The 18092-nt window shown below is 45.6% G+C and overlaps 1 protein-coding gene and 1 long non-coding RNA gene across 5 annotated transcripts in view; one reads left to right on the forward strand and one right to left on the reverse strand.

Moving 5' to 3' along the window:
- Positions 1-3627: 3627 nt before the first annotated feature.
- Positions 3628-16282, reverse strand: LOC113830921. Its single transcript, XR_003484180.2, has 3 exons — positions 16145-16282; positions 4699-4910; positions 3628-4150 (listed from the first exon to the last, which is right to left on the reverse strand). It is a non-coding gene; the product is annotated as an uncharacterized LOC113830921 (long non-coding RNA).
- Positions 16242-18092, forward strand: part of Naa35 (N-alpha-acetyltransferase 35, NatC auxiliary subunit) — a 45709-nt gene continuing 43858 nt past the window's right edge. The window contains exons 1-2 of one of the 4 annotated variants that reach the window (XM_027409695.2): positions 16242-16366; positions 16963-17088. In XM_027409695.2, coding sequence (XP_027265496.1) covers positions 16968-17088 — 121 coding nt within the window. In that variant the 5' untranslated portion in view covers positions 16242-16366; positions 16963-16967. The other 3 variants (XM_027409694.2, XM_027409697.2, XM_027409696.2) reach the window with 3 other exon arrangements.

The following is an 18092-nucleotide window of genomic DNA, read 5'->3' on the forward strand; positions in this document are numbered from 1 at the left end:
GACACTTTCAAGGCAGAAGAAGTAGCCCAAAACCAACAGAGTTCTATAATTCATTCAATACTGTTGTACAGAGAATGGGGTCCTTTCTGTCAAAGGCACAGGGCTTTGGGGGGCATTTTCTTAGCACACGATTTTCCCATATGCTCAGCTGCCAGGTGTAGGTCTAGATACAATTTTTATGTGGGGTATGTCTCATTAGCACTGTGAATCTTCACCCAGGGTTGTGTGTTTTAGTAATAAAACCAGCCAGAAGTCACCTTCGGGCACTCTGGAGTGACCCTGTACCTACACTAGTGGCTGGCTTTAATTGGCTGTAGCAGAGGGTTTTAGCCTTTCTCATTGCCAACTGTCTCTTCATTTGCTTATTTTACACAGTTTTCTTAACATTCTTTCAGACTTGAGTCTCATCCTATTCTCCCTCCTACACTCCACACATACATGAAAGCATTCTCTCTCCACTCTAGCTCACACATGAAAGCATTCTTCTTACACTCTAGTACACACATGACAGCATTCTCTCTACACTCCAGCACATACATGAAAGCATTCTCTCTACATTCCAGCACATACATGACAGCATTTTCTTTCCTAATGAATTTGCCTTAGATTCTGTGGGGTTTGAAGAATGAACCAAAGTTTCTGAGAACAGGATGGAGGTGATGCGGCCCAGTCCTGAGGGCTTTCCCTGTGAGTTAGCAGTGGTAGCCAGCAGAGTAATTCCATAAGGTCACCAGCCTGCACTAGGATAAGCTCTCACTGTCGATGCAAAAAAAAAAAATCAATAGGTAAAATAAAAACCCAAAGCCAGCTTTTACCTCATAAGGGATGAGACAGTTTGTAAGAGAGCCAAATAAGAGTGACCATGGCTCGGAAACACTTTTAGAGTACTCCAAGTCCCAAATCCCAATGAGCAAGCAATTTCAAGAAGTTCTTATAAAAACAGAACAAAGGCCACAAATGAAGACACTTTTCATATGCACAGATGGAAACATTAGGCAGATGGTTAGAGGAAAGTTGGTCTCACATACTGTCTGATGACACTCTCAGCTTTGGAACTGGTGGAATGTAGGGGTCTACTAAGCTAACACACTTCAAAAAGCTTCACTGGGCTGTGTGTGTAGGGGTGCATGGCTTTAATCCCAGCACTTAGGGTGCATAGGCAGGTGAATCTCTGTGAATTCTTGGGTAGCTTGGTCCACATAGGGAGTTCCAGGGCGGCCAGAGCTAAGAAGTGAGACACCATCTCAAAAAAGAAGAGGAAGAGAAGAAAGAAGGGAAGAGAAAAAGAGGGCGAGAGGAGAGAGAAACAGAGAGGGAGAGAAGGAATTTGCCGGATAGTCACAGGAACGTTAGCTCAGAGAGGAAAGGAATGTCTAATATGGAGGCTAAACACGGACAAGCCCAGATAAACTGTAGTTTGGCCCTGAACCTGCCACATTTGACCTCTCCATAATGACTGAAATTCTTTCAGTCAACCAGCCTTGCAGGGTTTGCAGCAGCGTGGCTCCCTTCCAGAGACTTTCATTCCCATCACATAACCATAGAGGAAGGTCAAAGGACCACATCTAAGGGGACCCCATCATCTGAGCTCAGACAAACATCCCAGAACAGCTGAAGAGCCAAGTCACAGCATGTGCAAAACTATCCTTCCAGTCAGGCCGTCCCAGGTGCCTTTACTGCCAGGAAGAGTCTAATTCAATTAGGGAAGGCTTGGGGAAAAAGGGCTTTCACAATCATGAGCCTGACTGAGCATCCTTAGTGGCAATCCAGTTACTCGGGGAGAGTCATCACTCACGTGTCAGTACGTAAGCCCATCCTGGGGTAGGTTCAGTAATGCTCAACGGGGCATTCTGCCCTACATCCTGTGTTGAGGCGTGCCAACTTACCACTGACCAATCTCATTGCTTCTCCTGTACCCACCCTTTCCAACCACTGCAGTGACAATTGTTCATCCCTTTTTTTAAAAAAAATACTTTTATGTGTATGATGTATATAAATGTTTTGTATACACTCATGTATGTGTACCATCTAAGTGCTTGGTACCTGCAGGAAAAGGCATCAGATATGCTAGAACGAATTGCAGGTACTTCTAGCCACCACGTAGGGGTTGGGAACTGAGCCCAGTTCCTCTGCAAGAGCAGAAAATGCTCTGAACTTCTGAGCCATCTCTTTAGCACCTACTGTAATTCTTTTTTATGCAAGCTAAAGTTCCAGGGGAAAACTCACATCTGTGTTGGATAGGATTCCATAAGACCAGATGACTGGTTAGAGTTTCATGGTTACAACAACAATAAAAGCAAATAAGACGTGCGTGAATCCTGTTTCTTTAATATTAGAACAGAAGAAAACTGACCCTGATGTCTACCCTCATAGTGCCAACCTGTGTGAATGCAGGTTGCTGGCAGGGGCAGGGGAGAGGGATGGGGTGGTCATCAACAATGTCACTCAGCTATGATCCCAGCATATACTACACTACCGACCAAATAGGTACATGATACGACACTGGAGCAATGATGTCACATATGTTATGGGAATAACCACTACCTTCTGGTTGGGTTTTAGGCTTAGTCTTCACTGGATAACTCACATCTGGTACTGTAAATCCGGTTAGGAACCTGTGGCTTGGATGCCATAGGCCCTAGTAGGGAAGCTACCATTGTGATTGTGCTAAATGGATATAGTGTGATTATGTTTACGTCTGCACTGTCATCGGCTTCAATCAGAAAAGCTTGTGGATAATGATAAGGATGGAGTCTCGTAACTTGTCAACATGGTGAGAATAACCGGCTCCCCAGCGCTTGTCTGTAAATGGGGCATCTACACCACTCGTTCCAAGGTTCAGGGAACATTATACAAGACGTAAGGAGAATAAGAGCTGTAGGGTGCGGTGTAGTGCTGTGGAATGCTGTATTCCATATGTAGCATGGCCATTGCACCCTTGAGTTTATAGCAGCTGTGACTACCTCCACATGGCTTACACAAGACTGGACCTGCCAGGAAGAGGGAAGATCTATTGCTAGGAGAGGGGCAGGTATTTTCTTCAGTCCTGTAGGCACTGGTAAGGCATCCATGCTCCTGGAAATGATGCCTTACTCATGCTCCTGTAGGCAACCTAAACTAAATTAATTGGAACACACACGCACATGTGCACTCACACGCGTGCGCGCGCGCACACACACACAAGAAGTAGTAGAAAGGGGACTAGTTGGAGGAGAAGGAATCAGACAAAAGGGTGCACATGATTGAATTAATATGTTAGTATAATCATATAAGAAGAAGCTAAGAGGTAGGGCCCTATGCTGTAACTCACAATGGACAAATGAATGGCCTTTCCTTTCTATCTTTTTTCTCCCTTTGGTTTTTCAAGACAGGGTCTCTCTGTGTCAACTCACCCTACAGACCAGGCAGGCCTCAAACTTGGGTCTGTCTGCCTCTGCCTCCTGGGTGCTGGGATTGAAGGCATGCACCATGCCTGGCTAGCTCTCCTCTTTCTTATAAAAATCATTCTTCACGAGGCTGGTCAGAGCAGCTCGGTGGTAGGAAGTGTGATTGGCATAGCTGTGGCTTCACATCAAACACCCCGCACTAAGACAACAATAATCAAACCCACACAAACCTACAGTGTTCTTTTTCAGTATCTGGAAACCATTTTTATACAATAAAAAACTGAGAGCGTACGAAATATAAAAAGATAAGTTTTCCAATCTTCTTAAAAAATAAACATTTTGACTAGACATGGTAGCATTCACCTAGAGTCCAATTATTTGGGGAGCTGAGGCAGAGGGGGCAGCACAGTAAGACTGCCATAGAACAAAACATCTGCACAAGTTAGAAATTTAATTTCTTACTTTATTCCCTGATCTTACATCTAATGACTGACTGTTTTTATTGCCATTATTTTTGCAGGTGAAAATTCAGAAACATTCATTTTATCACTCTCTCCAGAACAATAGTTTATCAGATGTCATTTTAGAGTAGGCTACAGCTGCTGAGATGGGGACGCCTGGGACATGCAGAGGTGCTGACAGCAGAAGGCAACTTCATACCCTGCAGCTGTGCAGATCAGTGGGGTGCAGATGTTGCCCACCAGGTAACTCTGGAACCCAGGCTCTTCCACTCTACCTCTAGTTTAGAGTCTCCCTGTAGCAACCTGTTGGCAGAAGTGGAAAGGGGCCACTTGGCACACACTTTTGCCTTAGTTCCTGATTTGTTGCTATCAAGAGACACCATGACCAAGGCAATTTATAAAAGATGGCATCTAATGGGGGACTTGCTTACAGTTTTAGAGTGTCAGTCCATGACTGTGGTGTTTTGAATGGAAATGGCCTCCATAGGCTCAGGGAGTGGCACTGCTAGGAGGTGTGGCCTTGTTGGAATAGGTGTGGCATTGTTGCAGGAAGTGCATCACTGGGGGTGGGCTTTGAGGTCTCAGATGCTTAAGCCAGGCCCAGTGTGGCACTTTCTTCCTGCTGCCTGCTGATCCGGATGTAGAACTCTCAGCTACCTCTCCAGCACCATGTCTTCCTGAGAGCCACCATACTTCTTACCATCATGGCAATGGGCTAAATCTCTGAACTGTGAGCCAGCCCCGTTAAATGTTTTCCTTTATAAGAGTAGTGGTGGTCACGGTGTCTGAGATGCACCAGAGCTTCCATTACCACATCATCAGCTAAAATCAGTCACATTGTCACATCTCACCTGGAGAAAGGTTGGGCGTTGTCGCACTGTGCTGCGGGCGGAGGTGGCATGCACTACCTGTGAGTAGCTAGCGGTCTCTGCCGCGTCTGGAAGATGCTCATAATTACAGTCGTTTAGGAGACCATTTTCTAGGTTGAGAATTGTTCTGGGTGGAATTCAGGTGAGACGTTTTCTCTGTAAGATCTCAGTCTGGAAGAATGGGCATGCTTGCTCTGTGGGCAAAATGAGATTTGTTCCCATGAGACATCCAGACACACCACTGACCAAGTGTGCCATTTCCCCATAACAGGGGGTGCTGCCACCAAGAGGGCAAGTGTCACAGTGAAAGGTCTACGCTTTGGCGTGACCACACCCTTGTCTTCAAGTTTATGGAACCACTAAAGCGGCACATGGTCAGAAGGCCTTTTCCATCCTCCTAAAATGTAACTACGCAGTCTAAAGCTTGTTCCTCATTCACGCTTTCCTCCCTGAGAGGTCAAGCTGGGGCGTCACAAGCTTTACATTTGAGAGCTGCAAAACCATCCCCTAAGCATCAGATCCGTAAGTGATGAGAGAAATGACGTCCACTATTAAAACTGCTTATTGTTGTTTCCAAGTCCATGTGCAACTGACATGAGCTGGTTTAATTTCTCTCTGGTTGTTCAGCACCCTGCTCCAGCCACAATGAAACATCCCTGAGGTCACTGTGCTGGCTCCTGCTCCAGCCACAATGAAACATCCCTGAGGTCCCCTGTGATAGCTTCTGTTCTAGTCACAGTGCAACGGCCCTCAGGTCCCCTGTGCTGGCTAGTATATGTCAACTCAACACAAGCTAAAGTCATCTGATTAGAAAGAGTCTCAACTGAGAAAATGCCTCCATAAGATCAGACTGTGGTAAGGCTGTAGGGCATTTTCTTAATTAATGATTGATGTGAGAAATCGAAGCCCACTGTGGGTGGGGTCCTGGGTGGTCCTGGGTACAGTAAGAAAGCTGAGTAAGGCAGGAAGCAGTCAATCCTCCATGGCCTCTGCATCAACTCCTCCCTGCAAAAGCCCCACACTTCGCCCCTGGGAGACTCTGACTACTCGTATTTAGACTCATGAACCCCGGACCACAGGGCAGTCTCCTTGAAGGGCCGATTCTGATGGGCTATTTCCCTCACTGAGTGGAGTTCGTGCCTCTGGGATGGCAACCACGGTATAGGAATATGAGCCAGGCAGGATGGTCCACATCCCTGGTGAGTAAGTGGATGAAGCTGCAGTCTTGAATTCAACGGCACACTTATTTTGACGTCTAGACACTACCAAGGATTATGCAGGTCTAAAATTAGATGTCTTAAAAAGTTTTCAGAAGAAAAGAAACGGAGCTATCACTCCTCATTCTTTATATCAGCAACACTGTAGAGGAAAAGCTCTTCAACACGACAAAAGTGGAACAGCGGGTTCTATGGAAGTGTTAACTTGCATGGATACTTTCAAACACACTAAGGATACTCAAGAGAACTCGGGTTTAGAGTGGTTTTCTTTTTCTTTTCTTTTTGTTTTTTTCTGAGACAGGGTTTCTCTGTGGCTATGGAGGTTGTCCTGGAACTAGGTCTTATAGCCCAGGCTGGCCTCGAACTCACAGAGATCCGCCTGCCTCTGCCTCCTGAGTTCTGGGATCAAAGGCGTGTGCAGCCACCACCTGGCTAGAGTGGTTTTCTACTTAGAAAAGATCATTTTGTATTACAAATAAGAATCAATTATCCACTTGTGTCATGAGACCTTTGCTTTTGCCAAATAAAGATGTCAAACAGGCTTATCAGACTATTTGGTAGTCTGCCTGCAAAATTATTCCCTGGTTCTTGAAGAAATGCAAATGAGCATACTTGCTGAGTTAGTGACTGTTAAAGGGTTCAAGGGTGTATTGTACGCTGACCATTTACTGAGATTTAGACTCTTAGTCTAAATAATAATAATAACTCTGAGGAATTCTATGTTAAAAATAAGACTTACTCCTTCTAATACCAACAAAACTTCGAAAAAATTAAGCTTATGAATCCCAAACTGTGCTTTTTATTTTGGGAAGAAAGGAATATGGTAATATTGTAGACAGAAAAAAATGTTTCGAATTCAGCCTTTTTAACATATATTTGACAAGTTAGTTATATTGCCTCATTTTTAACACTAACATAAATTACTGGCAAGTCAGTTGGCCCTATCAACTTAGGGTATGAAATTCTAACTACATGGAAAGAAGAGTGAAATATCTCAATATTTAATTTTCAAATTTAGAGCAGTTATATGATTTGACTAAATTGTTGAAAGTAATCTGAAACTGTCAGGCTTGGGGGCAAATGCTTGTGACCCCAGTACTTGACAGGCTAAGGCAAGAGCCTTGGCACAAGTTTGACGCTAGCCTGCCTTACCTACTGATGGAGACTGTCTCAACAAGAAGACAGAAACATACATTTCAGTAGATGTAGTCAGACTTTCTTTTGTGGGATTACCAGCCTGGAAATCATGACACAAAGACTAATTAATTATGAAAGCTTGGACTTAGCTTAGGCTTTTTCTCAACTAGCTCTTATAACTCAAATTAGCCCATTTTTATTAATCTGCATTCAGCCACATGGCTGGGTTTCCTCACTCCATACCGAATGTCTGACTTCTTCAGAGCCTCACGGACATCTCTGCTGTAATCCGGGCAAGCCTGGCCCCACCCCTTGAGACCTGGCAAATTGTGCCGCCTCTGTGCAGGCAAGCAGTGTCCTGGCTCTGTGCACATGCGCGAGGGTCCCTTTAAGAGGCAAACTCTGCCCACTTCTGTTCTCTCTTTCTGTCATTTCTCTGAGGAGGCAGGCCACTGTTTTGCTGTCTCTCTCTGTCTCTTTCTTTCTCTCTCCCTTCCCTTCCCCACTGCCTTTGCTTCCCCAAATAAAGCTTTCCAAGTAACCTCTGCCACCTTGTCCCACCAGCCACCATGTCTCCCTCACACAATCTCTTCCTCCTCTTTTCTTCCCAGAGATCTCTCTCCACAGAAGTCCCTCCTATTATCTCCTGCCTAGCCATTGGCCATTCAGCCCTTTATTAAACTAATCACAGTGACACATTTCTTTTCACACAGTGTAAAGAAATATTCCCCAACAAATAGGTGGTATAACAGATAACAACAACAACAAATGTGTGGTTCCCATTTTAAGGAAAATGAATTCACGGGGCAGCTTAAACCTCGGCGTCTATTTAACCTACCCATCACTCAAGCCCAAGATAAAAAAATCAATTTCTAAGTAATGTCCTACATCACTTACTTTTTATTGCTGTGGTAAAATGCCAATAGCAATCTATAGAAGGAAAACTTTTGTTTGGTTTATGGTTCCGGAGAGAAACTCAGTCCATAAAGGAAGACCTAGCAGTGGCAACAGGCATGGCAGCTGGAGCAGGAAGCCTAGAAATCAAAGTTTCAGTGACAAACATGGAGAGAGCAAACTGGAAGTAGGGCCAGGCTAGCAATTATCAAAGTGACACACTTCCTCCATCAAGGCTCCACCTGCTAAAGTTTCCACGACCAGCCCCAAGAGAACTGCCAACCAAGGACCCAGTGTTCAAGTATGTTGGTCCATGAGGGCATTACTCATTCAAATCCCTGAATATCAAACTGACCTGTAGTCACGTATCCAAGTACAATCCAAGTTCAGCCACTTGCTGGTTACACGATCAGGAAGACAAACTGGGATACTAGCTCAGCTAGTAAAGTGCTTGCCCCCCGAGGACTTGTTATTTGGTCTTTGGAACCCATGTGAGCCGATCCTTCTAGAGCCACTGGTCTCAGTCTATCGGTGGTGTTATCAGATATGCTGTGTATCAGATTCATAAGATTATGATTCATGGACAGTAACAAAATTGTAGTTAAGAAGTAGCAATAAAATAATTTTATGGTTGGGGTTGTGGTGGTTTGAATAGCTATGGCCCCCATATACTCATATGTTTGAATGTTTGGCCCATAGGGGGTGGCACTATTAGGAGGTGTGGCCTTGCTGCAGGAAGTGTGTCACTGTGGGGACAGGCTATGGGGTCTCATATGCTCAAGATATGAGCAGTGTGCCCAGTGTGTTACAGTCTCTCCCTCTGCTGCCTATGGGTCAAGATACAGAACTCTCCTTCTTCAGCATCATGTCTATACAATGCCATGCCCCACCCATATTAGTGATGATAATGGACTAAACCTCTGAAACTGTAAGCCATCCTCAATTAAATGTTTTCCTTTATAAGAGTTGCCATGGTTATAGCGTCTTTTCACAGCAACAGAAACCCAAACTAAGACAGGGGTCACTACAAAATGAAGAACTGTATGAAGAACAAAATGAAGAACACACACACACACACACTACAAATTTCAAACTAGAGGAAAAACCTATAGTACATTGAATTTTCAAATCATTGACTACATGACCTCAGATTTGACTTAAAATCATTGTGACACTTAGAGCCACAACAGACACCCTGTCCACTCACCTGTGCACAATTTGGTCAGAGACACCATCCTCAAAGCCAAACTTTAAATAGATTTTTGTGATGGCTATTCTTGGTTTGTCAACTACATTTATAGTTACCTGAAGTCCAAATGGTTTGGCACGCCTGTGAGGGATTTTTTTTTCTTGGTTAAATCATTTGAAGTGGGAGGTAGATCTTTGAGGTTGGAAGATAAATCTTTAATACAGATACTTTCAGGTGGGAAGATCCATCTTTTGGGCCACACCTTTTGCTGGCAGCCTGTATAAAGGGCAGGGAAGGAGGAGGCATTGGCTCTTTGGCTGCTTGCTCTGGGCTCTGGTTCTCACTAGCAAGTCTACTCCTTCACTGGCATTAGAGCCAACTTCTCCAGGACTCTGGTATATACTGAGGACCAGCTGAACATCCAGCCTCATGAACTGAACACTACCAGATTCTGGAACCTCCATTGGGAGGCAGCCATTGTTAGACTAGCTGGACCACTTATTTATTTATTCATTTATTTATTTATTTATTCACTCTAATAAATCGCATTTTTATGGATGGATAGATGGATGGATGGATGGGTGAATGGATAAATGGATGGATAAATGGATAGACAGACAAACAGGTTCATTCTATCAGTTTTCTTTCTCTGGAGAACCTTGACTAATAACTAATATATAACTAATTTTTATATTTAGAAGATTTTATTATTTTTAAGTGTGTGTGTGTGTAGATTGTACCTGTGTGTGAAGGTGCCCTCAGCGACCACAGAGGACAGAAGAGGGCATCAGATCCCCTGGAGATGGAGTTATAAGCAGTGGTGAACCAACTGCTCAACAAGAGAACCGAACTCAGTCCTCTCCAAAACCAGTATGCTTTTAACCTCCAAGCCATCTCTCTGGCTCCTAATTTTTAATTTTTACTAAAATTCTCCTTCAAAACTATCTTCTCTCACTCCCTCATCTCCTGTGCTGAAAAACATGTAATCCCTCCAACCTCCAAGCTAAATCAGAACTCTCGAGATTGATCCCAGGCCAAAGTCTCTGCAAATTAACATAAAAGGCAAAAATAGGAAAATGTTTTATATGTGCATGCGGATATGTATTTATGCTGGCTGGCACCCTGCAACAATATAAAATCACTTTAGAAATGAATTCTGGGCTGGCAGCACGCACAATCCCAGTATCCGTCTGGCATTAAGGAGAGATGCGGAGTTGTACAGAAAGTTGAGAATAGTCTCTGCTCAGGCTGAATGGGAAGAAAGGAGGTTTTAAACAGCCTCTGCTGTTGCTTTGTTCTCCCTTTGGTGGTTGGTGGCATGTGCTCTTTGGCAACACATCAAGTCACTGAAGGGAAGCTGAGCCTTGGGGCTCAACTGGTCGTTGAGGTCCCTGTGAGATGTGGCCTCGGGGCCAGCAGTGCCTCTAGCTTCTGCTCCCTCATGTGGTTTCTTGGAACTCCTTGGGAGCTCTGACCAGATACACTAGAACTATCTGCATTTTCTATGCAGCAGGATGTTTTTGTTATTTTTAAGATGTCTCTTTTTGGTAAGGACAAACTTTTTTTTTCTTTTTTTTTATTTGTAAAGGTTTTTCTCAATACACCTTTTTTTATGTTTCATATCTGGTCAAATTGAGATTTTTTTAAGAACTTCATTTTTAATTTGTAATAAAAGTTCACAACTTGACTTTTTTCCCACTGCAAGCACCTGTTAATAAAGGTCTTAAATAATAAAAAAAAGGGGGGAGCTCAGTTCTCTTTGACTTTCAATGGGAGCAAAGACCTCAGAATAACATACAAGAACTGGAATGTTACTGCAATAAAACACACAACACTAACATTTTAATTGTTAAAAGATAAATACTTATATGCATTTATTTATTTATTTATTTAGTTAGTTAGTTAGTTTCAAGGCAGGGTTTCTCTGTGTAGCCTTGGTTGTCCTGAAACTCACTCTGTAGACCAGGCTGGCCCAGAACTCACAGAGATCCACCTGCCTCTGCCTCCCAAGTGCTAGGTTTAAAGGCATGTGCCACCACTGCCAATCTGGCAGTTTTAAACTGTAAGAAGTCTGCCTGCGTAGCCCGTTCACATGCATCCAATGTGTCCATAGAGCTGGCTTGAGAAGCTTCTAGAAGTCCTGACGAAGTGCACACACCTCACATGCATCACAGCAGCGCTAACGTCTCTCTATCTGTGTTGGGGCAGGGTGGGAACAGGCATGTCTGCAGACTTATTTTACAACAAGTGTAATCCACATCTTTGTGTACTGACAGGGTTAGGACTGGTGGACATTCCCAGTGATGGGAACTAAACCTGGGGACTCAAGCGTGTTACACAGGTGATTTACCACGGACGTCATATTCACAGCCCTGGACACTACTTTGAAAAGAAGAGATCATGCTGGGTTGGTGGTACACTGACAATCCCAGCACTCAGGGACAGTTGGATCGGCAGCTCAATACTGCCTTGTCTACATTGCCTATCCTGTCAGAGGGGCAGGGGGAGCTGAGACTGTAGTTAGTAGTGTTTGCCTAGCATGCATTAAGCCTGAATTCAATCCCCAGCACAAATCATCATTCATGCTGTGGAGGTGCATACCTAAACTCTTAGAACTAGGAAGATGGAGAGGGGTGGAGAGGGATGGAGAGGGTTGCTGTGATCAAGGGCTACATAGCAATTCCAGGCCAACCTAGTCTACACAAGACTGTTTCAAAAATAAATTAAAGGTTAATAGTAAAAGTACTACATTGGCATGTGCTCCATTTTGAGAACTCCAACTGTGATTCCAAATATTACTAAAAGCTTTCAGAGATTTAGCATAGGAGTCTCCCATATGCTAACACACCATCATGAAGCCCATCTGAGGCTCCCAGGGTACTGGTCTAAGAGATGGAGGTGACAGTGTTCTGTGATATAATTCTGATGTGAAGCTATGGCAGTGGGCATTCCCAGGGGTCTGTAGGCACTGGGATGCTCTATACCACACAGAGCAACAACCCTGGTAGGATGAAAAATCATTATTTTACCAAATCAAACTGAACTAGAGCAGACTTCAGGGCTGGTGAACTCCACTGAGGGATTTTTCCCACTGTTCCACTTTGGGAGGCAAAGAGAATTACTAAAGTTGACTTAGACTATATTTCTGGGGTTCACTGGGTATTCATGAGTAAATGTGCTTTATGGAGTTTTGAATCATGCCTTTTAGTTCCAAAAATTTTCTGACTCTGAATATAAACAAGATCGACACGATCTAAGAATGCACCCAAAGGCATGTGGTTTCCCCCCTCACTGTACACTTGGACACAGTCCTCCCATCCCCAACAACAGCACACTGTTCTTGATTCCAGTCAGAGACTAGGTGCAGCTAGCATTTGGAGAGCCCTGGCTCCACAGATAGGATGTTTGGGGAAGCAGTCTGTCTTTCCTTTCAGGAGCCTGTGGGAGAAAGAAAGATGCCCAAGTACCTTTCTAATTAAGACCTAACTTGAGCAAATTGTAAGACAAAAACCTCAATATTCTGTATCTTTTGCTATTCAACAACAGACTTAATGAAGAAAGGTTAGAACAAATGAGTCAACTAAGGATTAGGCATTGTCCTACCTTTGTACATGAGAACCCACTAGCTAAGTACTTTGACAGTAATAAGATTTTACTTTTTTATTTTTCCTAACAGGGTCTCATGTGTCGATGGCAAGCCTAGAGCTCACCATGTAAACCAGGCTGGCCTCAAACTTACAGATCCTGCTACATCCTCTACCTCCAGATTGCCAGGATTAAAGGCAGGTGCCACAATGCCCAGTCTTGTTTATTTCTTAACTATTGTTTTTTTTCCTTCCTTCCTTCCTAGAGAAAAGTGGGGAGTTTTGGGGGTTTTTGTTTTGAAACTTAGAATTGAAGTCAGGACCTTGGGCATGCTCAGAAAAATGCTCTACTACTGGGCTCCACCTGCAGAGAGATGTCTCAGAATATTTGATCACACTGTGTGAAAGTCTCTGTTTTACCTCACCTGCCTAAGGCACCTTCTGATTGGTTTAATAAGGAGATGGATGGCAAATAGCTGGCAGGAGAAGATAGTCGGAACTTCTGGGGATAGAGAGGAACTCAGGGAAAGAATCTGAGAGATGGGATTTGCCGGCCAGGTGTGGAGGAAAGTGAACAAACATAATGTACTGAGGAGAGGTAATGAGTCATGTGGCAGAACGTAGATTAATATGAATGGGTTAATTTAAGTTTTAAGAGCTAGTTGGGAACAAGCCTAAGCTAAGGTCAAACTTTTATACTTAATAAAACTCTCCCTGTCATTATTTGGAAGCTGGTAGTACAAAGAAAGTCTGGCTAGAGAGGGGGGGGAGGGAGGGAGGGAGGGAGGGGAGGGAGGAGGAGGGAGAGAGAGAGAGAGAGAGAGAGAGAGAGAGAGAGAGAGAGAGAGAGAGAGAGAGGTTATAACAATACAGTTTGTCACAGATGCTAAAATTTACACTGTGCACTGAACGGAGAAACTACTATTTACTCTCAGTGAAATATTTATTTTAAAGTAAATGATTTCAAGGTTCTTAGGCGTACACACCTGCCTTGCTCATGTAAAGGACAAGGAAGTTTTAAAAGATTAGTTTCCAACCTGTGTAAATTCAAAGACAAAATTTGTCTCCAGTTGAAGCCACTCCAGTTTAGTAGACACACGCTTGCTTTTGATAGCTCCATTTCTGAGACACAAACAGGGCTACTCCTGGACCTGTATGTGTTGGTTCTCCTCCAATTAAACTTTCCAGTCTAAAAAACTAGTCAGATCTGAAGGTAGAAAAGGTCTATGGCTTTCACATCTCCAATTCTTTCACATCACATTTCTAGACAAGGGATGTCTAGAAGAGCAATGGGCCTAATTAGTATGTCCCCTAAGAGTCCTGCCAGCTATAGTCTATCTGTTTAGGACATTGCTATCTGGAAAAGCCCATTTCCACAAGGGGTGGTGGTGGTGGTGGTGGTGGTGGTGGTGGTCTTGGCACAGCTGTAAGTGGAGAAAGGTTGCTGCTGGGTATGGCCTGTCAGCTCGTTACAGGAAGCAGCTGTGACAGAAAGAGGCTACAGGAGGGTCTGGGAGCTAACAAACATCGGCGAATCTTGGTTTCCCATTGTTGAGGAATATTAGTTTAAGGTATGATACATTTGTTTACGCTGTGGAATATTTGTTTAGTGATGCAAAGGTGTGTTGAATTCTTTTAACTTGCATTTGTTTACCTCTATGAAGTTGTGCTACTTTGCCTGTCTAAAACATCTGCTTGGTCTAATAAAGAGCTAAACATCCAATAAGTGGACAGAAGAGAGAGGGTAGTTGAGGCTGGCATGGAAACAATAAATGGGTGGAGAAATCTGGGCTCGGGAGGACAAATCTAGGCCAGAAAAAGAAAAAGGAAAGAAGAGCAAGGGACAAGAAAAGGAGAGGACACCAGAGGCCAGCTACACAGCCAGCCACATAATAAAGTACTAATCCCCCTGTTGTGTTGAGCCAAGTAGCATAGACAAGAAGCACTTAACAATGAAGATATCCAAACACTGGAAAGAGTGATGTGTTATGTAATTTTGCAGTTTACCAAACTCTGATTCTAACAACCCTGCAAGTGACATAGTCTGCCACTTGCTGGACTTGGTGGTATAGGCCTGTGAGGCAGGAGACTTACAAGTTCTGGGCCAGTCTGGCCTACATCAGAAGACCCTGTCTGAAACTAAAGGGAGCTGGAGATGCAAGTGAGTGATAGACCACTTGGCCAGCATGAGGGAGGCTGTGTGGCCCATTCACAATACATAAGAAGGGACATTGGGATCCAGTGTGTTCAGACACTATGATCGCAAAAGTGTTCAACATGGAGGAGTGGAAACTTACCAGTCTCTCCATAAAAAAAAAAAAAAAAAAAAAAAAAAAAAAAAAAAAAAACAAGGGTAGAGGGAATGGTTGAAGAAAAAGTAGAAAATACATTTTAATCCCAGCACTTGGGGCAGAGGCAGGTGGATCTCTGTGAGTTGGAGGTCAGTTGGGTCTACAGAGCAAGTGCCAGGATAGGCTGCAAAGCTACACAAAGAAACTCTAGCTCGAGAAACAGAAACAATTTAAGTACTCAACATGAAGCCTGAAGATGTAGCTCGATGACTGACTGAGGAATACTCTCCTATTCTGTGTCAGGTCTCACACCCAGGACAAATGGCTGGGGTGCTACTGACAGGCTCTCCCTCCCAGCATCCCTCAGTCTCTCCCGGTTTCAGGGTCCTCCTGGCTGGTATACCGTTACCCTTACCCTAAACTTCTCCAGCCCAAGGGCTGCTCTTGTCTGTAACCCAGCAGCCATCCTGATTACAGGTCCTTTTTATCCTTCACCCTCCTCATCTTCCCCCTTCCCTCCCCTCCCAGGGCCCCCCAGGTAGGGTCGAGCTCACTCTGGACTCTCCCAGATGTCTCCGCCTCTGGCTGCGCTGTCCCTCACACCTACAGCAAACCTCCTCCTCCACCACACCTAGGGGCAGACACGTCCCTTTCTAATTTATTTATTCTTATTTTCTGGGCTTTTGGAGTTCTGCCTGCATCTGTCTGTGTAAGCCTGTCAGATCTTCAGTTGTGGGCCGCCACGTGGGTGCTGGGAATTGAACTCAAGACCTCTGGAAGAGCGTTCTTAACCACTGAGCCACCTCTCCAGCCCCACGTCCTTCCTTTTTTGTTTCTTTCCTTAATTAACCAAGGACCCGGGTTCTTCCCCCAGCTCCACCAGCACCCACAGGAAATCTACTTGATTGAGGTCTGACTTCAGGAGAAACACTGAAAGACGTCTGAGTCTGAAGAACAACCGCTAGCTCGACGGCGAGGCTGCTTCCCTGTCCCTCACGACGTCCCCGCACCATTAGAAGACGCACATCCGGTCGGTTGGCTCCACCACCAAAGAGCAGCATGGCGGCTCGCTCCCCACCGGAAGCCCCGCCCCTCTCCCCTTCACCCCGGAGTCACCTTTCAGAGTCTTCCGGGAAGCTGCGCTGGGTGAGGCGGGCTACGGAGCCCTCAGGCTCCGCCCCTCTCCGGGTCCCCTCCCCGGCCAGGACTCTACCGGAGGGGAAGGAAATGGAGAGCGGCTTCCGGTCTCCCGTGAGAGGAGAGGACGCCCGTCTCTCTCCGGGGATGGTGGTCTAGCGGAGGGAGCGAGGGGCGTGGCCGGAGCGCGGAGTCCCGAGCGTAAGGGGGCGGGGCCGCGGGCCCGGGGCGTACGCATGCGCGCACGCTGCCGGCGGGGAGGGGGCGGCGGCTCTGGCGCTGGCTCTGGCTCTGGCGGCGTCTCCGTGGCGCGGACGGTGCGTGGGGCGCGGGTGGCCGTGGGCGAAGGACCCGGGGCGGCCCCGTGTGTGGCCGGCCGGACCCCGGAACTCGCGTGTGGCGGGCCTCGGGATGCGCCGGCCCAGGCCGGTTCCCCGCCGCCGCTCCCCCGGGCGACGAGGGCCGCGTAGACACGTCCCGCCTCGGCCGCGCTCCCCCGGGCCGGGGTCTGTGGGGACGAGGGACGCTCGCCCCGCTGCGGGGAGCGGGCGAGCGGGCGAGCGTTGAGAGCCGCGGGGAGCCGGTTAGAAGAAGCCGGGAGTCCTGGCGGCTGCGAACGTGAGCTCCGGTTGCACAAAGCTCGTCAGTCTTGTGCATTTCCATCCCGCCGACTCGGCGGGGTCGAGCCTCCGGGGTGGAGGAGTGGAGTCTTCCGCCCAGAGCTTGGGTAGTCCTGAAGACGCTGCCCTGCCGAAACCCTGTCCGTCCTCAGTCTCACGCCAGTGTCCCCTTCGCAGGCACGATGGTTATGAAAACCGCCGTAGACGACGACTCGGCATGGGAGCTCGGTGTCCCTGAGAAAATGGAAAAAAGTAACACAAGTTGGGTGGACATCACCCAGGATTTTGAAGATGCTTGTCGAGGTAAGTTTGAGTTTGGTTCAAAATCTAGGGCAGGATAAAGTAAAATCGTATTTGTGTTTTCTCAACTTATCTTGATTTAATACAAAACGGATCAACCCTGTGATTTTTTTTTTAAATCAAGTTTGTGGTCGTTTTGTTTTTTAGAAAGTCTCTTGTAGCCCAGGCTGACAGAGAAGTCTGCTGTGAAGGGTGACCTTGGATCCCTGCTCCTCCTGAGTGCTGAGGTTACAATCGAAGACCTCGATGTCAGAGGCTCACTCTGCTCTCTGATTTTCAGTTTGGTTTAAAGCCAGTGTATATTTGATAAGACATTAAATTCAGATGTTGAGACATTTTTTTAAAGTTGCTTATTTAGGTATTTGTATACATTGTGTACATGGATGCCAGGATAAGGTATGGGATCCCTTGGAGATGTAGTTACAGGCCTTTTCTGGGATCCTAGCTGTTGCTGGAATTCAAACTCTCTGGTCCCCTTGATTTTTGCACCAGATGTTCTTAACTTGCAGAGCCATCTTTCCCTTAAATTCTTCTTACTTTAAGAGGTTAGATAAGACATGACAGCTAGCAATCCAGAGGCAGAAGCAGGCCCATCTCTGAGATCAAGGTCTGGTCAGTATAGTTCTAGACCAGCTAGGGCTACAGAGTGAGAGGGAGATCCTCTCTCACCAGAAAAAGAAAAAGAAGCTAACATGACAGTGTTGTCTAGCTGTGGCAGCACTTGCTGTGTTGGGCAAAGGACTTGTTGCATGTTTGAAGTTTAAAACTGATGACTTCCTGTTACTCTCTTAAGATCCTCTGATGGCTTCCTACTGGAGTAGAATACAGTTCAGATGCCTTTCGCAGGGTCTCCTAAGCTCCAGACCCTGCTTAGTGCTCTATCCTTTCCAGTCACCCTTATCTCATTGAGTGCAAAGCTGCCTTGCCCGAGCTCTGTGAGTTTTGTTTACTCTATCTTAACTTACTCTGCATCAGACTATCAAGTAGTTGGTTCAGTTTTGTGTGAC

This window comes from Cricetulus griseus, chromosome 3, assembly GCF_003668045.3.
Source record: "Cricetulus griseus strain 17A/GY chromosome 3, alternate assembly CriGri-PICRH-1.0, whole genome shotgun sequence".
Classification (NCBI taxonomy): domain Eukaryota; kingdom Metazoa; phylum Chordata; class Mammalia; order Rodentia; family Cricetidae; genus Cricetulus; species Cricetulus griseus.